The sequence below is a fragment of the Danio rerio genome, chromosome 13 (assembly GCF_052040795.2).
Source record: "Danio rerio strain M-AB ecotype USA chromosome 13, GRCz13ab, whole genome shotgun sequence".
In the NCBI taxonomy this organism is placed as follows: Eukaryota; Metazoa; Chordata; class Actinopteri; order Cypriniformes; family Danionidae; genus Danio; species Danio rerio.
This window is the reverse complement of record NC_141033.1, coordinates 43,109,364-43,133,998: the sequence shown is the minus strand read 5'-3', so window position 1 is coordinate 43,133,998 and position 24,635 is coordinate 43,109,364. Positions and strand designations below refer to the sequence as shown.

The 24,635-nt window shown below is 37.9% G+C and overlaps 2 protein-coding genes across 10 annotated transcripts in view; one reads left to right on the top strand and one right to left on the bottom strand.

Moving 5' to 3' along the window:
* Positions 1 to 24,635, bottom strand: part of hpse2 (heparanase 2) — a 205,074-nt gene that overhangs the window by 170,259 nt on the left and 10,180 nt on the right. The window lies entirely within an intron of this gene.
* cnnm1 (cyclin and CBS domain divalent metal cation transport mediator 1) overlaps positions 26 to 24,635 on the top strand; it is a 60,124-nt gene continuing 35,514 nt past the window's right edge. For 3 of the 5 annotated variants that reach the window (XM_087278100.1, XM_087278101.1, XM_087278099.1), the window contains exons 1-7: positions 26 to 3,066; positions 13,970 to 14,113; positions 17,049 to 17,189; positions 18,074 to 18,243; positions 19,578 to 19,677; positions 22,495 to 22,640; positions 23,406 to 23,646. In XM_087278100.1, coding sequence (XP_087134226.1) covers positions 1,632 to 3,066; positions 13,970 to 14,113; positions 17,049 to 17,189; positions 18,074 to 18,243; positions 19,578 to 19,677; positions 22,495 to 22,640; positions 23,406 to 23,646 — 2,377 coding nt within the window. In that variant the 5' untranslated portion in view covers positions 26 to 1,631. 5 annotated transcript variants of the gene reach the window in all.

The following is a 24,635-nucleotide window of genomic DNA, read 5'->3' as shown; positions in this document are numbered from 1 at the left end:
ATATTTGTTTTATTTTTTTCCTTCTCTTCACTAAACAATAAAAATACACAATTGTAGGTAGTAAACCCATCCGAACACTGCACTCCCACTGTTTCAAATAGAGCCCTGAAGGACGTGCAACATTTCAGCTAAATGGACCATCAATATCTTATTAGTTAAAAGTTTCCTGAGCCTGCAAACTGTCCTGTGAGCCCTCCGGTCAGACCCCCGACAAGGTCAAGGCTGAACATACGGTCCCTCTGAATATAGAGAGAGTTAAAGGGAGAGAGAAAGGGGAAAACGCCACATATTTGTCTGTGATTTACGAGGTGGAAGCGAGTGATGCTGAGCAGACGAAAGTGGTTAGCGCGCACAGCCAAACATCTACAAATTCTTCTTTTTCTTACAGCTTTACCTTACTCGCGCAGCCGTTCAGAATGGTGTTCATACTGTAAATAGCATCTGAGGCATTGGCTGTCTGCTTCAGGCCTGGATCCAAACACTCACTGGATTAAAATAAGTGTTTACGAGACCACGGCTTATTGTTTCACCCTGCTTTTGGCGGAGGAACTTTTCAGACATTTCGAAATGATCTAACAAACCCCCAACAGAACGAATTACTTGCTTTTGGGAACGAAAAATTGCTGGGAATGCAAATGAGTGAACACTGTGTAATAAAATATGATTTTTATTAGATCAATTACTTTTACCAACGCGATAAGACCGGGTCACACTGATTGTTCGCTGTGAGCTTATATGTTTTTGCATGTGTAAATATGAAATATGAATAGCATTTTTATGTACAAACGCAAGCCTATACTAAAACTTAACAGATATTTCTTCATAAGGTTGTATATGTTGTTCTTATAGGCCTATTTTGCAAAAATATATCCTACTACTTACAAGTTTTATTTTATCCGTCAAATGACGTAATAATTGTGAACATATCTAGTATATAGGCTAGCTTAATATAGAAGTCTCTTGAAGTCTAGAAGTCGATTAAAATTGTAATAGAGTGCCACCTTGTGGTGAATACTCCTTAAATTCTGCATCAAGGCTGAGATTTTTGCTTTTAATCTGATTAGAATAAATACAATAAACTAATTCTCTAACTCGCATATAATGCTTTTTTGGACAATAATTTTAAAATATCTATACATTTTAAATGTAGGCCTAATTACAAAATAAATTCTGACATGCAATAGAGTGCATTATATAATACAATAAGTTAAATATGGCAGATATCTTCAATCTTGTGTTGCTGGTTAATATCACAATCGGAATAGCCATATTAAGCCACAGAGGCTTCCCATGGAGCCAACCCCACACAAAAGAGAGAAACTGTCTGAGCCTTTTAATAACCTTTACCAGACAATAAACAGTTATAGTTGGTAAATGTATTTTAAGAAAGGTTTGTTTATATATACGTCCAAGAGGCTTACAGTAGCTACATTATATCATCATCTCTGTCTGTGCAGTGCATCAACATTTCCTGTTACAGTATCGCAGCCCCGCAAAGCGCCATGACGTCACTGCGGTGTCATTTTTATTTACACGAGACTCCAGCTGTTACGTTGACTCGGCAAACAGAGTGGATGAGAGTGTGTGTGTGTCCGTGGGTGTGTGTCATTGCCACGTGATCCAGCTCGCCAATGTCCTTTTACAACCCACTCAGCATCATGGCTGCGGATGCTGCGGATGCTCTCCTCCCGCACCGCATCCCCGGACCATGCCTGCTGCCCCTGCTGCTCCTGCTCGCCTCCAATCTCCCTTCACTGAGCCACGGACTGCTGGGCTTCCGACCGGAGGACACGGGAAGAGATCTGTCCGTGCAGGACGGGGTGCTAAAGGCCACCGAAGGGACGCGGTTCATGTTACGCGTGTACTATGCAGCATCCCCGCAGAGGATCAACCGGACCGTCAGCAGCGCAGCCGCACCGTGGATCGCCTTTATCGAAGAACCGGAGCCGGGCAGAGAGGGGCAGGTGCACCCCAAACGCAACTTATGCGTGGAGGAGAGCGCCAGGAGCTCGGATATTGAGCTTCTTGGGTCGTTCAAGTCAGCCTCAAGCCAAAACTCCATACTGGTGGAGCTTCTCGCCAAAGAACTCCGGAGAGGAGAGAACATTAAGTATTACTCCATGTGCGCCTTTGACGGGATCAAATGGGAGCATTACCGGACACGCGACTTCTGGCTGGCGGTGGTGGAGCGGCCGCCGCATACGGACGGGTGGCTGCAGGCGGGTCTCTCAGTGCTGTTGCTCGCGCTGTCCGCGCTTTTCAGCGGGCTGGTTATCAGCATGCTCGCGCTGGACCCGGTGGAGCTCAAAGTGCTGCAGAACAGCGGCACGGACAAGGAGCAGAAGTACGCGCATAAGATCGAATCAGTGCGCAAGCATGGCAACTATGTCCTGTGTACCTTGGTGCTGTGCAATGTGCTCACCAACACTTTCTTGGTGGTCTGGATGTGCCAGATCCTAGGAGTGACGCCCGTTTCTACTGCGGCGTGCACTTTTCTCATCTTCTTCATCGGAGAGATCCTGCCGCACTCTGTCGCATCCAGGCACGGCTTGGCAATCGCGTCCAAAACCGTGTGGCTGACCAAGATGCTGATGCTGCTGACTTTCCCCATCACCTATCCCATCAGCAAGCTCCTAGACAACATGCTGCACCAGGAAATCAGCAACTTCTACACGCGTGAGAAGTTACTGGCTATGCTGAGAGTCACTGACCCGTATCATGACCTGGTGAAAGAGGAGCTGAACATCATCCAGGGAGCTCTAGAGCTCAGGAGCAAAACGGTGGAAGATGTGCTGACCCCTCTCAATGACTGCTTCATGCTGGCCTCGGACGCCATCCTTGACTTTTACACCATGTCGGACGTGATGCAGAGCGGATACACTCGCATCCCAGTGTTTGAGAACGAAAGATCCAATATTGTTGATATTCTGTTCGTCAAAGATCTGGCTTTTGTTGACCCAGATGACTGCACGCCGTTAAAAACCATCACTCAGTTCTACAAGCACCCGCTGCACTGTGTGTTTAATGACACCAAACTGGATGCAATGCTGGAGCAGTTCAAGAAAGGTAAGATGCTTGTACTCCAGCTATGTAAAGCTATGCAGACTGAAGAAAAAAAAGTAAAGTCGGTGTGAAATACTATGAATTACTCACCCTCATTTAAAGAGATAGAATGTTAAAAATGACATTAATGGATAACAACGGATAACACTACCTGCTTAATATGTTGATACTGCTGCTAAACAGACATTTTACTGACTAAAAGAAACTTTGCAAGCACATGTCAACTTACACTAACCCTAACCCTAATCCCAACCTAACAGTCTGCTTACAATCTAATGAGAATTAGTTGGCAAGTAGATTTTAAATTTAACAAACGGACCATCAAAATAAAGTGTGACCTGCTGCACTCATCCTCAGACCAACTGAGATGCAGGTGACTTTCCTTCAGCATAACATTAAATAAGATTTTTAGCTGTAATCATCCTTGTTGATTTATATGCAAGTGAATGCAAACAGCATATTTAGAGTTAAAAAAAACATACAGGCAAAACAAAAGTAGTATCTGTGGCCTGATGTTTGAAGTCTGTGAAAATAACTGAGCATTAAACACCTTTATCTTTAATACCTTGACAATTGCTTAACATGTTCATGACAGCCTGGAGAGCGAATTGTTGTTGCATAATAATGTGGGTTTAAACTCTGATGTAAGATGATGCTTACAGTTTGTTTACAACTTTTTATGCAGCATCTATAGGCATTTTTGATAAACAAAACCACAAACATATCAGCAACACTTAAATTCATTCATTTTCTTTTCGGCTTAGTCCCTTTATCTGGGATCACCACAGCAGAATGAACCGCCAACTTATCCAGCACATTTTTTACGCATAGTACGCCCTTCCAGCCGCAACCTATCTCTTGGCAACACCACTTAAATACAAGAATTAATTTATAATCCTGACCAATGGGTCTGCTGTATAGTCATCAATTTGCATTTTATGAATCACGAAGAACCACAGTTTCCATCTAAAAAATAAATAAATAAATAAATAAACATTTTTAATGTTCTACTGAATAAACTAACAGCACTTTTCACTTATGGGTGTACTGTCCTTTTAAAGATTTCTTTCTTTTATGAAACAAATTCAATCAATAAATCAATCAAAATTTTATTAACTTTACTACAACCAGGAGGCGGCCCAAAGTGCTTTACAGTATTAAAAACAAAATTAAACATTAAAACACATAAAATGGTAAGAACACAAATGTCAATAAACCAGCATTTTATTGTACCGGATATTAAAAGCAAGGTTAAATAGGTTAAATATGAAGGTGCAAGACCATTAACTGCATTAAAAGAAATCAACAGTAGTTTAAAATGAATTGTGGATTGAATGAAATGAATTGTGGAATGAACAGGGAGCCAGTGAAGAGAGTAAAGTACAGGTGTAATGTGCTCACATTTGCGACTAGTGGTCAGGATGCGAGCTGCAGCATTTTGCACCAGTTGTAACCGATGAAGTACGGTTTACTTAATTCCAACATAGAGTGTGTTGCAATAGTCCAGAGAGCTGATAAAAGCATGAATAGCCTTCTCTAGATCACGCTGGCTCAGAATTGGCTTGACTTTGGCAAGAAGGCGAAGCTGGAAAAAGCCAGCCCTGATCACTGAATTAACCAGTTTATCAAATTTTCAACTAGTCCAAATTCACTTTCAAATTTTTAACTACATGGCTAAAATGTGGGGAAAAGCTGAGATGATTTGAGGGTTGCCTAACACAATACATGACCATTTTGAATGACATTGACTTCTAAAAAACACTGAACCTGATTAACATTAATTGAATGAAATGAAGAAAGTAACTAACACAGAAAAGACACGCAAATACACTCTCAGAAAAAAATGTTACAATGTTTTACCAAAGAAGGTGCAAACCCTTGTCACTGGGGCGGTACCTTTATATGGAACATAATTGTACCTTAAGACAAAGAAACTAATTTGTACCATTGCAGTTTGTATCTTTAAGGACATAATTTGTACCATCAGAAACCAAAATGTACCTTTGTTTTTTAAAACCTGCAGATAAAATAGTGTATCTTCATCAAAGGTACAAATCTGATCCATGAAGGTACCACTACACTCACAAGACACTTTGTACCTTAACTGTGTCAAATGTATTCCTTCAAGAACTATTTAATGCTGAGAGTGTAGGACTATAATAACATGAAGATGAGATTTTCATTTTTGGGTCTCTTTAAGAGCACAGTTCAGTGACTGCAGTGCAGCCTATGGGAGAACATATTGTACTATATGAAATTATAGATGAAAACCTGCTGCATTAATCTTAAATGTTAAAAGTGATGCATCACCCTGTGGTTATGTGACCTATATAGAATATACAGTTAAAGTCAGAATTATTAGCGATTTTTTTCTTTTCTTTTTTAAATGTTTCCCAAATGATGTTGAACAGATTCAGGAAATTTTCACAGTGTGTCTGATAATATTTTTTTCTTCTGGAAAAAGCCTTATTTGTTTTATTTCAGCTAGAATAAAAGCAGTTTCGAATTTTTTAAACACCATTTTAGGGACAAAATTGTTAGCTCCTTTAAGCTTTATATTTTCCCGATAGTCTACAGAACAAACCATCATTATACAATAACTTGCCTAATTACCCTAACTTTCCTAGTTAACCTAATTAACCTAGTTAAGCCTTTAAATGTCACTTTAAGCTGTGTAGAAGTGTCTTGAAAAATATCTAGTCAAATATTATTTACTGTCATCATGGCAAAGATAAAATAAATCAGCTATTAGAAATGAGTTATTAAAACTATTATTTTTAGAAATGTGTTGAAAAATCTGCTCTCTGTTAAACAGAAATTGGGGAAAAAATAAACAAGCGGCCTAAAAATTCAGGGGGGCTAATAATTCTGACTTCAAATGTATATGTATTATTATATCAAACATTTTTTCTCATATTTATGTGTTTAAACTTGGAATCTTTTGCACAACCTCATCATTTGACATCTGTAAAAGGGCCAAGCCACTGGACATGAATAATATGAATTTGTTCCCATGGCAACCAACCATCTCCATTCTGTCATCATTACTTATGGTTCAGTAAGAGAGCAAGTACTGTTTACATGCAGACAGACATATTTTGACACTCTTTTCTAGAAATCCATTACATTACTAATGTCAAGCTTTTGTATGAAGATATAAGAATGTTTTCCTTTGATCCTGCCCTGCAGAAAGCCTATAGTCAGTGATGTGATATGATGTGTTCTGACTCCTGGTATGAAATCATACTTTGGCCTTTACTGCATCACTGTGGCAATTACGTAATAATGTCTTATTGAGATTGATGGTGTTTTCTATGAAGGCAAAGCTACAGAGCAGCGGCAGCCGGGGTGCAGAGTGCTATAATTCAGAGGTAATGCAGTAACCTGTCAGATTTACCGCTCTCTCTGGGTACTAGATTCACCAGATTTACCATCCCCTCTGGGCACAAACACTGGTCTGCTGTAGATATAGTAAAGAGATCATCAACACTATCAGCTCTACAAGCGCTGCAGGAATCCAGGGCAGTTAAAGCGAAGTCCCAGACTATAAATAGCATTTTCAGCACAGACTGGCACCACACTGTACTTTTTTAACCCTGGATGGAGATTAATCTTTGGGCAAGACCTCAATTTATTTTGTACCACACACACAAGAACAGTCTGAGACAAATTTGAGGTCAACTTTCCCTTAGTAGATCTCTCTCTTTTTACATATTGAAAGGTATTTGCTGTAGGATTAACTCTCATAATGGTTTAACTCAGAAATTGCTAATAAATATTTAATACTTACTCAAAAATGAATTCCTGGAACAGAAAGACTTGAATAAACCATACTCTAGTTGGTCCACTTTATTAGGTGTTATTATTTGTCGGCTGCACATCCATGATGTGAATCTCCCATTCAACCACATCCCAAAGGTGCTCTTTTAGACTGAGATCTGGTGACTCTGGAGGCCATTTGAGTACATTAAACTCATTGTGATGTTCAAGAAACCAGTCTGAGATGATTCACGCTTTATGACATGGTGTGTTATCCTGCTGGAAGTAGCCATCAGAAGATAGGTACACTGTGGTCATAAAGGGATGGACGTTGTCTGCAAAAATAGGCTGTGGAGTTGACTCAATGTTCAATTGGTACTACTGGGCCCAAAGTGTGCCAAAAATATCACCACCACCAGCCTGAACCATTGATACAAGGCAGGATGGATCCATGCTTTCATTTTGTTGATGTCAAATTCTGATGCTACCATCCGGATGTTTTTTAATCTTCTATTGTCTAATTTTGGTGAGCCTGTGCAAATTGTAGCCTCAGTTTCCGATTCTTAGCTGACAGGAGTGGTACCCGATGTGGTCTTCAGCTGCAGTAACCCATCCGCCTACAAGGTTCAACCTGCTGTGCTTTCAGAGATGCTCCTCTGCATACCTTAGTTGTAATGAGTGGTTGAGTTACTGTTGCCTTTCTATCAGCTCAAAACAGCCTGGCCATTCTCCTCTGAACTCTGGCATCACGAGGCATTTGCACCCACAGAGCTGCCACTGGATATTTTCTCCTTTTCAGCCCATTCTCTGTAAACACTAGAGATGGTTGAGCCTGAAAATCCCAGTAGATCAGCAGTTTCTGAAATACTCATGCCAGCATATTTGGCACCAACAAACATGCCAAATTTAAAGTCACTTAAATCATCTTTCTTCCCCATTCTGATACTCGGTTTAAACTGTAGTAGATTGTCTTGAGCATGTCTACATGCCTAAATGCATTGAGTTGCTGCCATGTGATTGGCTGGTTGCGTTAACAAGCAGTTGGACAGGTGTATCTAATAAAGTGGCCGTTAAGTGTGAAAATTTATATATATATATACTGATTGGACCAAAAGGTATCAACATGTTTTGGCATAAACATGTAATCTGCGCTGATTGGTCCGATGACCCAGTCTGTTGCGATTGGTCGATTGCGTTCAGCGCGAGACAGAGAGAAATGCCCACCACAGCTTATCAACAGTGTTGAAGTAATCAGAGTCCAGAATGTATTTGTGAGCCCAATGGAGGCAATAGAGTCTGTTCAAAGATACAGCATATTATTAGTGATAAATTTAGAAACCTGAAATCACAGAGGATTTGTTTGATCATCATTTGCTTGGCAACATTCTGTGTTTCTTGTTCTAATAATCACATTACAATTGTTATATTAAGAATCACAATGCAGCCCTAAAATACTACAATCTAGATCCTAATTTTGTCATACATTTAGCATGATTATTCCTTTTTTTTGAGATATGATGATGAATCTTTAGACATTAGATAGGTTTGAAATGGCACAATTAATTAAGAAGTAAATGAAGTATCATGATTTTGGGAAGAGCGGTCCCTTTAAGTCTAAGTTCCTGCAAGTGCTTCTCTGTGCAGAAACATCAGGGCAGATTAGCTGCAGCGGTGACCTTTTGGTCCAATCAGTGTCTCAGCTTGGAACCATATGGACAAGAAGAGCAGAGGATCTGCTTCCTCACACTGAGAGCATCCGAGCTGCCGGTCTTTGAAGCTTCAGCCTGGAGTGAGCATATTACAGCGGGGATAATGAAATATGCAGGCTCAACCTTTCCCTTTGCAGTCAGTTAAATAAGGCAGATGCTGAACAGCAGGTAAAGGTGAAGCTGAATAAACTGACCTTTTTCTGAAGACTAAGCTACAGAAGTGGGAAAAGGTGCACTAAAAATTCCACACAATTCCTTCATGCTTTCCCAACACAAATCAATCTTTTCAGTCTCTGATAAATATAAAATGTTAAATTTAAAGAGCCCCTATTATGCATTAAAAAAGGTCATATTTTGGTTTTGGGGGTCTCCAACAACAGGCTGATATGCATTCAAAGTCAAAAAACACTTTCATTCTCTTATAATATGCATTTATGTTTACCTAATTATCCCAACGACTCCTATAAGATTCGTTCAGCGATCCATTTGTTCCCAAACCCCTCCTTAGCTTGATGTTACTCTACGCTGATTGGCCCGATGACACAGTCTGTTGCGATTGGTCGATTGCATTCAGCGCGAGACAGAGAGAAATGCCCACCACAACTTATCAACAGTGTTGAAGTAATCAGAGTCCAGAATGTATTTGTGAGCCCAATGGAGGCAATAGAGTCTGTGTTCAAAGATACAGAATATTATTAGTGATAAATTTAGAAACCTGAAATCACAGAGGATTTGTGTGATCATTATTTGCTTGGCAACATTCTGTTTTTCTTGTTCTAATTTTGCTTCTCTGTCCTTTAAAGAATAAAGATGCCCATAAAAATAGATTTCAAAAGGTCCAAAATCCTAAATAACATCACTTTACTGTTGAGTCATGTCAGAACAAAATGGTTTTATTCACAGTAACTCTGTTTGTTGGTAAAATCAACAATTTTAAAAAGTTTAAAATGTTTTTAATGAAACTAAGACTAAAAGTACATTGCAGACATAGTAATTATGAAATATATTACTAATTTATAAATACTAATTTAATGATGTAAATAATAGTTCACTGCCATTCATTACTACTTACTACAGTGGACTTTGAAGTTGCTTCCTTGCATCAATTCACCTAAAAATGTCAATTCTGTCATCATTTACTCAAATTTACTCAGTGTCTTATTTTTGTTTAACACAAGGCAAGATATACTGAACAGTGTTTCCATTAGGACTTTTTCCAGCTGTGGTGGCAGGCCTTACACACAGATCTTCCAACTACCTATGGCGTTATTTCAATGACATATGTCGTGAGCGCAGTAATAAAAGTTAAGATTGCATTCATGTAATACGAGCATGCAAATCTTTTTGCTTGCATGCCAATATCCTCTGTTCATGCACAAAACTTCTCGTACGCCTTCAATTATATGCTGTTCAAGCGAAGATTTTCTAGTGTGCTCACAAATAAACGCTGCTGACGGATGATTTAGTGCGTTTATATAACAAGTCTCCATTTATTAGATTTTCTAGGAATATTTATGAATGTCATCAATAGAATACAGAACAGCATTGATGTGTCCTGAAGTAAGATGAAATGGCCATAAACTCCAGCAAGATAAATAATATAAATAATTATTGTTAACTTCTGGCCGCAGCCATATGCGTTCTATAGCTGATTAACCATGTGGATGGATGATAACAGCCTTCTGAGCCTACCAGTAGGCGTAGAAGGCCCCTACTGGCCCATATCTATCAGCTGATAACCACTGATAAACTCATTTATTCGAGTGATAGCATTCGAATTAGCTGCACGCATCACCAGTCAGTCAGTCAGCATGTAACCCTAAAGGGTTAAACAAATAACACACAGCACTACTACGATTACAGAAACGTTCGCTCTGTTATAATTCACTTACATTAATATGTTTTGTTGTGATTATAACCGACTAAAAAGAAAAAACTGAAGGTTCTGAATGAGAAGCTGTAATGTAGGCATGGCAGGATTGCATTTTGGTGTGGCGCCCCGCCATAGAAGAATAAACGTGGCAGAAACCATGTTTAAGAATGATGGAAAAAATAGCCATCGACTACCATAGCATTTTTTAAACCAAGCTTTAAGTAGGACATGATCTGGTCATTTTTGAGCAAGATGCTAATGGTCTAATCTGAATCAATGATTTATGCTAAACTAAGCTGAAAGTGCTCGCGCCAGACACAGATATTGGCTAAATGGGGACTTCTAGGGGACTGAAGCGGGTGGGTGCTCATTTAAGCTCAAGGTCAGATGCCATTTCGCATGCTTCACGAACACCAACATGAAAAAAAGAAAAAAGCAATCAGCATGTAAAATTGTGTACATATGCCTTCATATGCCTTGAGTTGTTATTCTATTTAGAAAGCAGACATCAGTTCAGCAGTTTTTCTTGCCATTCTCGGCTACACACACTGTGCTTTATTTAGCATTTGTCTTGCTCTGCGTCACATGAGTAGAGTGCGGTGCCAGCTTTAACGAGTTCACTTGCTGGCACAGCGGCTGTGGGAATGGCAGGGACGTCCATGTGTGTGTATATGTGTTATATAAGAGCGTAGTGATGTAATGCAGTTCCCTGAACATCAGCTCTGAGGTATGTGTGTGTGTGTGTGTGTGTGTGTATCCAAGTGTGCTGCATTGCCCTGCTCTTCACCTGATCCTGCAGAGTCTTGACTTTCATGTGCACGTGCGTTCACTGTCAATGAAAAGCAGAGCGGCTTCTGAGCGTTAGCTTCTCTATCCAAAGGTTGAGGATTATTTGATTTAATCCTCTCCGACAGCAATGATATTCCAAATCTGGCCTGAATGATGGTTAACAGAAATGCTTGCCGGGGATGTTTTGTTTTTGCATTGTTGAAAGCCTCCGTCTGGGATTTCAGTGAACAATATTAAATTCCTTTAATATTTCAGATTATGAGCTTTGAGTTGATAGTTTTTATATTTTTGATTTATGCATTATGAAAACACAATTTTGCTTTAATTAGCTTTAAGACGTTTAGCTTTTTAGAACTCTTTTTCATTCATTCATTTTCCTTCAGCTTAGTCCCTTATTTATCAGGGGTTGCCACAGCAGAATGAACCGCTCACTATTCTGGAATGTTTTATGCAGCAGATGCTCTTCCAGCTGCAACCCAGTACTGGGAAACAACCATACACTCATACAATAAGACCAATTTAGTTCATGAATTCATCTATAGCACATGTCTTTAGACTGAGGGGAAACCAAAGCACCCGGGGAAAATCCACGCGAACACATGGAGTACATGCAAAATCCACACAGAAATGCCAACTGGCCCAGCCGAGGCTCGAACCAGCGACCTTCTTGCTGTGAGGCGACAGTGCTAACCACTGAGCCACCGTGCTGCCCTGTCATAACTCTTTTTGTAAATGGGCCGGATTTGGTACAGCATCAAGCTGTTGGTTTCTTCTGTTGGTGCCAATATAGATTTAACAACCCCATATTTCAGTAACAGCTTGTTTGTTTGCTGAGCTGCATTAAATAATGAAACGGATGCCCTTTTAGCTCCAACCTATCACTGGGAAACATCCATACACACTCATTCACACACATAGATTACGGAATATTTTGCTTAGCCAATTCAACTATAGCACGTTTTTGGATTGTGGGGGAAACCGGAGCACAGAACTATTTACAAGATACAATTAACTTAACTAACTGTTTTCTGTTTTAATACATTTTAAAGAATATTTTATTCGCTTGTAGTTTATTTTTTTGCAGCCATCTATGATTCTTCTAATACTGTACTCTGTTTATTTGGTCCTGAAGAAATATTTGTTATCATTTATAATTTTTACTGTAAACTAATTAAGTCCAATACAAGTAATTTTTAGCATTTTTGTAATCCGTTTTTCCTGCAGATGGTGTCACATGTAGAGGTAGTAGTCATTTTGAACTATCACTCACTGTATGCACATGAGCATTATATTTCCTAACATAAAACCCAAATAGACATCGTGATCATTCATTAAAAGAAGCAAACATGAACTAGATGTCAGGAAAGTCATTAATAAGCAGCTTTTTTTAAGACTCAACAACAACCAAAAAAATCAGATTTTTAGCTCAGTCAGCGCTATCATCAGAGCTGCAGGGCTTCCCAAACCCCATTGCGTAATCCCTCAGCAGCGCAGTTTACACAAGGTCAGGTCTGAATCTTCACAACTGTCATAGTAAATCTCTTCATCAGCCTTCAGATCAGCAACTCTTCATGGCATACAAAGTTCATCCCCAGAAACAATGCAAAAGACTGAGCAGCAGCACTTGCAGGCGTCCAGAGGGGAACATAAATGGACAGGGCTTCATTTACTAAAGTTATGCGCCTATTGATTTTGCACACTTTGCCTAATGACTTTATTGATTCATGGGTTGATTTAATAACACTGCAAATTTAGTGAAATTAGATGTACAATAAATGCAGACGTGGAGAGTAAGCAAGTATTTGACTTTCTTTTTTCCTAGTCTAAGTACTTCAGAGCATTGGTGTTTTGGGAGACTTTGCTATTTTTAAAGCATGATATTGTCCTTTTTACTTCACTACTAAAATTAAACACTAAAGATGTGTTAGCAGTGTTGATTTATGAACAAGCTGATTTTTTTTCAGTTCAATTCTGTTTAATATTTTTTGTTAATTTGACTGGTAATGATTATATCTGTTATTAGTTACAACTCACTGATTCAAATGATCCAGTCACAGCGAGTCTCCAGTTAACGATTTATTTTACAAATCACAATTTCCAATCCCAGATTGTGTACCTTTCCAAATTGTGTGCTCCTATCTCTCTCACTTCACTTCCTATCATTCTGTCAAATAAAGGCAAAATGGCAAAAATAAAAATGAATTCACTGTATTCTCTAGTCTTACTCAAAATGAGCCAAGAATGGGCCATCCTCTGAACTTTCCATTTATGAACACGATTCTTTTGAGCTGATAGCTTTTTAAAGCTTTTTTTTTAGCTAAAATATTACATTTTTACATTTATTTCTAAATTAATGCTATCTAATTAAGTCTCTTCTTAAGTCAAAATTTTACGAATTCAAATAATCCAATCAGGACGAATCTCAAGTTAACGATTCAATGATTCAAATTATAGAGACTTTGATTAAAGATTCACTTAAGTCTAATTTGGAAAGGAGTGTTATGATTTTTATTCAGGTATCTGTATGATCATGCGCATAATGTATTTGTATACTTCATCCACATCTGCATACAGATTATTAGTGTAATTAGTGCAGATAATTAGCACTTCTTCTGTGAATTGCCTCTTCTTGTTGATTGCTGAATGCCTCCTCAATTGTAAGTCACACTGGACAAAAGCATCTGCTAAATTACAATGTAAATGTAGTATATAGCTAAATCCCATTTGCATAACTCCTCCCCTGATGCTTCTATTTCTCTTTGTTTCCACCGTAAAGGGAAATCTCATCTGGCCATCGTACAGAGGGTCAATAATGAAGGAGAAGGAGATCCTTTTTATGAAGTCATGGGCATCGTCACTCTGGAAGACGTCATCGAGGAGATCATCAAGTCCGAGATTGTGGACGAAACAGACCTCTACAGTAGGTGTTCTTTAAATAAGGCTACAGTTGCAAAAAGAGCAATTTTAGGAGGAACATTTCTTCTAGACAGCCATTGCAGAGCGTCTGACTGATCGAAAAGCTTCCCAGATCCCTGCTGCTTCCTCATGCATAGTCGATAACACCGTGACCCTGTTGCAAATAATTACTGCACTAATTAGATTCTAGAACTCTGTGTTATTTGTCTTCTGGTGAAGCCTTTTCTCTGCAATTATCAGTTCGGATTTAATCATGATTAACAGTGGGGAGAGTGAGGTTAGGCTAGCCTATTGAAAAGCGGTACTATTATGGTTTTAAGAGCTCCTTTGGTATCTAATGTTGTAGTTTGAGCATACAACTCACTCAGACAACTCCATTGAATGAGTTTTCTTCTGCAGACGTCTCAAATGTAGTATCCCACATTTAAATAAACTAAGGAGGCAGGGCCTGGTTGAGTTGTGGTAGTAGTGTGTTGTCCAAGCTGACGGTTGGCTTTTGGGCTTCGTCGGTCAGGCCAGTTGGTTTGAAGAGTTCACACACCGTGAGCTCAAGGGATCCTCGAGCCCAGGGCTCCCTCCTGTTTGCAGAGTGAGAGAGGAGTGGCTAAGGTAAACTACATTGGAAAGGAAAGATACTGATGCTGGGAACTAAACAAAGTGCCCATTTGGCTTAGTCTGTTACAAATGATGCATATCTTTGGATGGTGGAAGGAAACTGGGAAACGTGGGGGAAACCCATGCGGGCACAAGGAGAACATGCAAACTCTGCTCAGAAAAACCCTGTGTCATCCAATCTAAGAGAAAAAGGAGGATAAGGGGAGGAAGGGGGTTTCTTCCAGACGAAGATAAATGTAGAATGAAGACTGTGGTTATATAGTAACTTAAGAATCATATGATTGGAGGATCATGATTAGCTAATGCGGGAGCGGCTTTGGTAAATCACAAGCAAGTGATCCTCTCGAAATTAGTTTATACTGTAAATAAACCTCACTTGATGTGTTCCACATGTAGCCTCTCATCGGGTTAATGTCAGATCTTGTTGGCCCAGTTCAGCATGTCTGGTTATTCAGCAGTGAATCAGAGAGCAAGTTGATGTAGTGAAGTGATGGTAGCAAGTACAAAAATTAAGTCAGGAAGGAACACAAAGAGGTCGGTTGTAATTTTGTCACATTTCTCAAATATTTGCAAATGATATGGATTATTAAGACATGCAGACATAGGTATCAGACATACAGTGTTTGCATGGGCGAATCCCTCCGAGCTGAGGGGCAATTGCTGTGAGAATGGTACTAAACACTGCCTTGTTTTCAGTTTGCTCTATGGACATCTGAAGTTCCGATTTCCTATCAGTAACAAAAAAACAGACTACTGCTTCCTGTGATGTGGAGACACATCCTCCTATGCATGTAAAACACACTCTTGTTTCAGTTGGCTTTGGTGTGTTTCCGCGCAGCATTTTGGTTCAGATGGAACCAGACGTGGGCTGACATGAGGCGACAACACAGTTGGGTTTTGTCGGTGATAGTTGTTCGCCGTCTTCTTGGTGTGTCCAGCCCTAAAAGATGCTGATTCACAGATCTAATATACTGATACACATGAAATGTGTGGTTTACATTGAAATATTTAACCAACTTGTGTGGAATATTTGTGCTTTCATTTATTTATTTATATTTACAATGGCTAATTACTTCACATGACCCATTGCACTAAACAAAATCTACATTTCTAAATAATGAGGGCTGTAAATCCTCTGATATTGCATTTTCTGCTTTGTTTTCAATATTTCACATCTTTTTGCATATTCTCTAGACCAGGGGTCACCAACCTTTTGGAAACTGAGAGCTACTTCTTGGGTATCGTTTAATGTGAAGGGCTACCAGTTTGATACACACTTCCTAATAACAAATTTGCTCAATTTACTTTTAATTTTATGTTATTAATAATTAATGATATTCATCTATGTGAAGACACTGATCATGTTAATGATTTCTCACAATAGTTGTCAACAATGATTGGAAACAGATAAATATCAACCAATGCAAGTGTGATTTAAAAAGAATAGCTACAAAAAATATTAGATGCAGCTTACTGGTATGTGGTGCTATGGTAAGCTAATTTTATAACAGGTCCACGGGCAACTCATGTGATCCTTGCGGTCTACCTGGTGCCTGCGGGCACCATGTTGGTGACCCCTGTTCTAGACCAATGTTTCTCAACTGGTGGGTCGCAACCCAAAAGTGGGTCGTGGGAACATTTAAAGTGGGTCGCAAAGTGTGTGTCAAAAAACAACAAAGTTGAATTTTTAACTTATTTTGGCTTTTATTTTGAAATGCGTGCGCGACAACCCTACTGTTTGGCATGAGAAATTACATTTAATTATAGCAACAAATATGTCGAAGTGCAAGTACGACCCCGAATATGTTAAGAATGGATTTACATATATTGACGACAAAAAAAAGACTTAAAGTCTCAGTGTGCCATATGTAGTGAGAGCATGAAACCTTCTAAATTAAAACGACATTTAGAAACCAGACAACATGTTTTATTAACAGTTCACTTTGGTTCATGGTAACTGAACCTTTCCTTACCCTAACCACTGTTTACAGTATTTGTTGTTTTTACTTCGTAATATTTCTGTAATTTGATACATTTTGTTAAATGACAGCAATAAAATATAGTTTGTTTGTAAGTCTTGGTCATTTACTTATGATTGATCTGTCCCTACTTTTGTATGTTAACAAATAAATACAAATTAATTATAATTCCTAAAATTGTATTATTGTTCCTAAAAATTTGAGTCGCGGCTTGACCATGTAAAAATGTGGGTCCAATGGCCAAACCAGTTGAGAACTGCTACGATTTGAGGTACCTTAAGGATCTGTATAACATTTGTGTGTGTGTGTGTGTGTGTGTGTGTGTGTGTGTGTGTGTGTGTGCAGCTGATAACCGTACAAAAAGGAGAGTGTCTCACCATGAAAGGAAACTACAAGATTTTTCCATATTTAAGCTGTCAGAGAGTGAAATGAAGGTCAAAGTTTCACCACAGCTTCTGCTCGCCACACATCGCTTTCTGGCCACAGGTAAACTCATAATTCACAACTGTAGAAAAGATTCAGGTCTGTTAATGATAGTTTGGCAAGTTTTTGAGAGTTAATAAAAACACGTAAGTCTTAAGGTTATCTGCATACTCTAAAACAAAGACATGATTTTAATTTAGAACAGGGGTGCCCAAACTTGGTCCTGGAGGGCCAGTGTCCAGCATACTTTAGTTCCAACCCCAATTAAACACCACTGAACCAGCTAATCAAGCTCTTACTAGGTATACTAAAACTTCTAGGCAAGTGTGTTGAAGGAAGTTGGAGCTAAACTATGCAGGACACCGGCCCTCCAGGACCGATTTGGATATCAATGATTTTGTTTCTGTTAGTAAGAATCAAGATTTTTTTTATCTTCTTACCAATCAACTCTTTATATCTGAAGCGTCTTTACCCCAACAATTTATTCACGTGATACTGAGACTTCTTGCTGAGGGTCCACCTAAAAACACTTGCATATATGGAAATAATAGACAGTATTTCCATCATCACTGCATCATGCTGCAGTGTGAACACACACAGTTTGCTCTGTTCCAAATACCCAACAGCACAGAGCAAACCATATCAGCAAAACAAAATGCTAATGGACATTAATTTAAAGGGAGCGGAGCTACTCGATATGTCCCACCCTGTTTTTATGTTTCATTTGAAGAGATATCACACATTGAACAAAGCTGCACATTTAAAGGAACTCCAGGTTACCTTTAAATCACATAAAACACAAAGCCTCATTTGACGAAGTAAAGTATCTCCTGATCGATCGCAGCATTGAAAATCATTAATAAATGATGAAGAATCAGAATGTTGCGTTTTACTGTCAGTACCATAAAGGCATGTATTATTCTGTCTCCTCTTTTTTCTGTTGGCAGAAGTCGAGCCTTTTAAGTCGACTCATCTGTCAGAGAAGATCCTCCTGCGACTGATAAAGCACCCCAGTGTTGTGCAGGAACTCAAGTTTGATGAGAAGAACAAGCGCTCACCAAAACACTACCTCTTCCTGCGCAACAAGCCTGTCGATTACTTCGTCCTCATACTGCAGGTTAAGCAAATAAAGACTTGAAAAGAAAATGCAAAATATTTACATTTGCATTATTAAAAATGTAATTTGTTTCGGTTGCTATGCTGTTTATTTGCCTATAAATTATAATGAACCAATAAAATGAATATATATGTACATCACTAAGTTATATAACATTATTTTACATAAAAATGTGAAATTATTATGTTATTGGACACCACTGTAGGTGGAGCAAAAAAGGTTTCAAATAAAACCAAAACTGCTCCTTTTTTAACTAAATAGTTTTGCTCGAAAATTAACATGTAACAAAGTATATTTAAAAATAGATATAATTTAAAAACAGTACATACAGGTAGGAAGTTTAATGTGGTGCCTTGTTATTTGCGGCAGTTATGTTTTAAAAATAACCCGCAATAGGCGTAATCCTCAAAGTAGTCAGCTTTATTTTTTTTTACAATTTTTAGAGAATAAAAAAATTTATATATATATATATATATATATATAGTTTTAAAGCTGTAAAACCCCTCACTACACAATTTATACACTTTTCTCACACAGACATTAACATTTTCACACTTTTCTCTCTCATTTAAACACTCTAAAAGTTCAAATTTTCATAGAAAATAAGTCCAATATTATAGAATAAAATCAAAGATCAAAACCTGTTTTCAGGAGCAAACATTCACTGCTCTCAGCAAAAGGTTCATAAAGCTTTTTAGCTCTGTGCGTATAATATTGGCATCCAGCATTACGCTTTTCTCCAGTCACTGATCCACAAAGCTAAAGCAAACTCCATGCTTAAGGGGGTCGCACACACGCTGCGCACATGACAGTTGAAAGTAACACACACTGTACACGCACATCCGCTTGTTATTCATTCATTCATTCATTCATTATCTTTTCGGCTTAATATCTTTATTAATCAAGGGTCGCTACAGCAGAATAAAAATCCACTTATCCAGCATATCGCAACGGATACCCTCCAGTCGCAACCCAACACTGGGAAACACCCATACACTCTCACATTCACACTCATCCACTATGGCCACGATTTTAGATTTTACAATTCACCTGCACCGCATGTCTTTGGACTGTGGGGGAAACCGGAGCATCCGGACGAAAACTATCGCGAACATGGGGAGAACATGCAAACTCCCCTCAGAAATGCCAACTGACCCAGCCAGGGCTCAAACCAGTGACCTTCTTGCTGTGAGGCGATCGTGTTACACACCTAGCAACCGCTGTTACCTGCCTTTGAGTCACATTGGCTTTCTCAATCGAACATCAATGTTCATCAACAAACGTTAGCATCTAGTTGTATGTTGTAATCTCTCTCTCACTCTCTCTCTCCACAGGGTCGGGTTGAGGTCGAGATTGGTAAAGAAGGCTTAAAGTTTGAAAATGGCCCGTTCACATACTATGGTTTACCTGCTGTCATGACCATCCAACCCACAGGTTAGTTTATTACTGTCAGAACTCATCACTGCAGCTAAACAGAGCCTTGTGAATTAAAATCAACCTGAGCTCCCAGAATATCTCAAACGAGGCTTTCCTGCAGTAAAAGCATTAATGAGCAATTAAAAACGGATCCTCCAGCAGCAGCTCTCCTGAGATAACGAAGACTAAAAAATCTACATGCAAATCTTAAGAGAGTCGAGTCGGGTAATTACAGACACACTCGTCTGCCCACTCAGCCAAAATGACACGCTATTATTATATAAGGATGAAAATCTCATAAGCCGAGCAGCACCAAAATAGCAGAAATAACTTTAAGGATGGAGACTTAAGTCCATGTTGAAGGGATTAATGAAGAAGTGTCATATCTTTACTATACACCATCACTCTCTATAAATATTTTGATATAAATATATTTATACACAGAAAGTAAAGCTACACTGTTGATTCAGCTCCACAAACCAACACAATTCAACCAGGATAATGAGCTAATGAGACCTGACAGATACATGAGCATCTCAAATGAGCATGCAAAGACACTCTGTGTGTTTTTCGCTTTTAAAATCACTGTCACTAAAAGGATTTTCTACTTTTTCAAAACTTCAGGTCTTTTTAGACTTTTATTACATTTAAATTTATTCATTAGCAGATGCTTTTATCTGAAGTGACTTAAAAATGAGGAATACATTAAGTGATTTGATAAAGAGGCGAATAAATCACTAAAAGTGGTCACAACACAAAATTTTAGCCGTTGTTTAAAAAATAAACCTAAAATAGAAGTTAAAAAAAATTAAATTTAATTAAATCAATTAAATTTAATTATCCAGCTTAAAGGGCCATGAAACCCACTCTTTCAGTTCAAGTCTACCTCAGAATTCCTTTAAAAAATGCTTTGTATTGGGCATGGAGCTCTGCGAGCAGACGAAGAGTTCAGAATGACCAAGAGGCGACACTCAATAGAACATTCCATTGCAACAGCAGCGGCCAGCAACAGCCCCAGATTCCGCCATTTTGTAGTGAAAGCAGTCGGCTGTCCATTGGATCTCATTGCTGTTGCGATGGCAAGCAGCTGATTTGTTGTTTTTTTTATTTACTTAAAAAGCACATTAAAGCTGAGATACAACCTGAAAGACACAATACAACACTTACTATCACAATCATCAGCGCTTTTAATAGTTGATTTGACAGACTTATAGTATGCTGCTGTCTATTGGAGTTTTCAATCCAAAATGGCTGACGCCATCTAGTGGCTGTTTCCTAAATTGCACTAGAGTGTCGCCTCTTGGTGATTCTATGCTCTTTGGAGCAGAGGGAGAGGTTGGCGTGGCCGGCAGAGCAGGGGGAAAAGAGGGGAGGACCAACTGTCAATTGGCTCACAAAATGAGACACAAACCATGTGGACACCAATGATTTTATTGTTTACAAAGTTAAAATGCAAAGAAATAAACAGTAATTGAATGCCCTGCTACATTTGTTAATAGTAATTTCATATACACACAACCACAATTTGTTGTATCATCATAAAGATAATTGTGTTTATATGAACACTATAAATGAGGAGGACTTCTCTCCTCCTCAATGCCCGGCTCTGAATGCAGACACAGTGGATAGAGATGCAGCAGGGCTCTTGCCCTGTCTATTTCAACTATTAACCCTGCCGGTAATCTGGAGGATTTTAAACAGGCGAACACATGCAGCACTGATATAGATGATGTGTCTCAATGGTAATAAAATCCACTGATAAAAGTCAAAGTCAGCTATTCTCTACTTCTTGTACAGCTCTCCCCAAAAAAAATACTTGCTGCAAACCAACAGCTTTGCTGTATCGGCCCTGACAGAATCATGGGGAAAAACATGCAACAAACCCTGTGGATCAAAGAACGCGGTTTCACCCAGTCATTGGGTCACAGTTTGGCAGGTCTGCCTTGCTTTCGGAAAGCATGTACTCTCATGAATAATTAAGGAGCAAGGTCTTCTCATAGGATAAGAAAACACCGCTATGAATAATAATGAGAAACCAACACCTCATCACTCCACTAGCAGATTAATGCCACGGCACCAATTTTGATCTCACCCTAAAAAAAATTTAAACCCAGAAGAAGAAATTAGCTGACAATTGCTTAAATTTTTTCAGTTTTCCACACAATTAAAGCAAACAGGTGCTAACGGTGTCTTTACTAATGCTCAAATACACATCTGTAAAATAAAAATAAAAAGTAGTTTAGGGTATCTTGAACCTTTAAGTGCTATTTTTAATCAGTACTTGGGACAAATTTTATTTATTAGATCAAATGTCTAATACAATTTTAAATAAAAGCAGTACTTTTTTTTTTTTATAAGTGCACCTGATAAAAACAGTATAGTATACAGAAACATTTTGATTGACATTCTCCCTCTTACATGTCATCAGAAGGGGAAAGCCCCGCCCATAAGTGACAATCTCTCCCTCATTAGCATAATAACAGCCCTGAGTGAGAAGCAGCTGATTTGAATCTGCTGCTATGCCAAGGGACAGGTATTTTTAGCTTCGCCCCTTTTTAAAAAATAAGGCTGGGAGCACAATCTTATTTGAATTTAAAGCGACAGTCACCAAATTGGCACACTTTGCATCAAAGCTTAAAAGGGGCAGTTTCAAAGAGTTATTAAAAATATATTCATGGGGTATTTTAGCTGAAACTTTACATACACACTCCGGGGACATAAGAGACTTATTTTACATCTTGTAAAACGGGGCATAATAGGTATTCTTTAAAGTACCCTTAATGTTTAATGTACTATAGAACATGTCCTGTTTAATTAATTAATTTATCTATTTAGTCCACAGATCCCCATCCCGGAGCAGCGGTCTCAACCATTCAGATACCACCATTCATGGAGGTAGTTTGGGTCAGCTGAGCATCAGCGGAGGACCGTATTTACCAGACTATTCAGTTCGCCAGCTCACAGACCTACAGATCATTAAGGTAAATTATATAATGCAAAAAATATTAAAATGTATTATTAAATTATATTATATTATATTATATTATATTATATTATAATTATATTATACTATAATATTTTATATTATATTTTATTATATTATACTATACTATATTATATTATACTATATTATATTATATTTTATTATATTATACTCTACTATATTATATTATATTATATTATACAATATTATATTATATTTTATTATATTATACTATACTATATTATATTATATTTTATTATATTATACTATATTATATTATACTATATTATATTATATTTTATTATACTATATTATATTATATTATATTATATTATATTATATTATTTTAAATTATACTATATGCGAGTATGAAAATTATAAAAATGGTTTATTTGTGAATTTCCCCCTCATGCATGAAAATGAAAAAGGACATTTTCCTTAGGCTAGTCTAATTTATATATGTACATTATGTATACTTGCACCTTTATATTAAAATAACTAACCTAAACCTAATAAATTAATACTTTTTCAGTAAGGATTTATTAAACTGAATCAAAAGGAACAATATAAAAATGGATAGTTCAATCAAAGATCTTTATTTTTTATTGATTTATTAAAGTAACCTATAATAATTAATCTATTTCTATTCCTTAAAGAAAAAAATAATTCTAATAAGGTACATATGAGTACCTAAAAACCCCAACAATGTACCTTTTAAACGTGTTTTCTTTATTTAGTGTATGTTCCTCAATACTTTTTCCAGATCACTCGTAATCATTATCAGAACGCACTGACAGCGACGCGCATGGACAGCTCTCCACAGACCCCAGACGCAGACAGTCACGCAGCCGGAGAAAGAATGACAATCCCGGAGACTCGCTCCAACAGCATCGCCCTCCCTCTGACCGAACCACGGCCCTGTCTGACCCGCTTCCACCAACACATTCACCTCTACAGACAACCAGACAGCACCAGCACGCTCAACGAGAGGAACTGCATCGTCCGTGAGTACATTCTCACTCTCAGTATAAACCTTAAAAATAAATACTGCTGCAGAATGTAATGTGATCCAATCATTGGATTAGGGATCTTAGATAGCATCTTACAGTAGAGAAGATTCGGTACTCCACCAAAGGTTGCAATCAAAAAGTCAAAGTCTTATTTGGCACCCAGTGCTGACATATATAGAGCAAATGGATTTAATATTGTTGTTTATAGTATATTATGTTGTTCATTTGTTTCTCACATTTTTTCTTCACTCCATTTTCTTTAAATGTGTATTTATATTATTTTATATATTTTTTAACCCTGTTGCGATTCATTGTGCATGTTTATTTTATCTTTACCATGATGACAATAAATAATATTTTACTAGATATTTTTCAAGACACTTTTATACAACTTAGTGACATTCAAAGGCTTAACTAAGTTAATTATAGGCAGGTTAGGGTAATTAGGCAAGTCATTGTATAAATGTCATTGTATAACTTCTATCTATCGAAAAAAATATATAGCTTAAAGGGGATAATAATTTTGACCTTAAAATGGCTTTTAAAAATTTAAAAACTGTATATATATATATATACAGTGGAAGTCAGAATTATTAGCCCCCCTTTGAATTTTTCTTTTTAAAATATTTCCCAAATTATGTTTAACAGAGCAAGGACATTTTCACAGTATGTCTGATAATATTTTTTCTTCTGGAGAAAGTCTTATTTGTTTTATTAAAATGGTCGTGCCCAACTGAGTCTGGTTCTCTCAAGGTTTTTTTTCTTCACTCCCATCAGGTGAAGTTTTTTTTTCCCTCTCCGCTGTCGCCACTGCCTCGCATGGTTCAGGACTGGTAGAGCTACGCATCGATGAATTTGCTCTTCAGTGTTTGAACTCTCAGTAATGATTAAATCACACTGAACTGAACTAAACTGAACTGAACTGAACTTAAACACTAAAACCTGAACCACACTGTTCCAGTTACTGAACCACACTGTTCCAG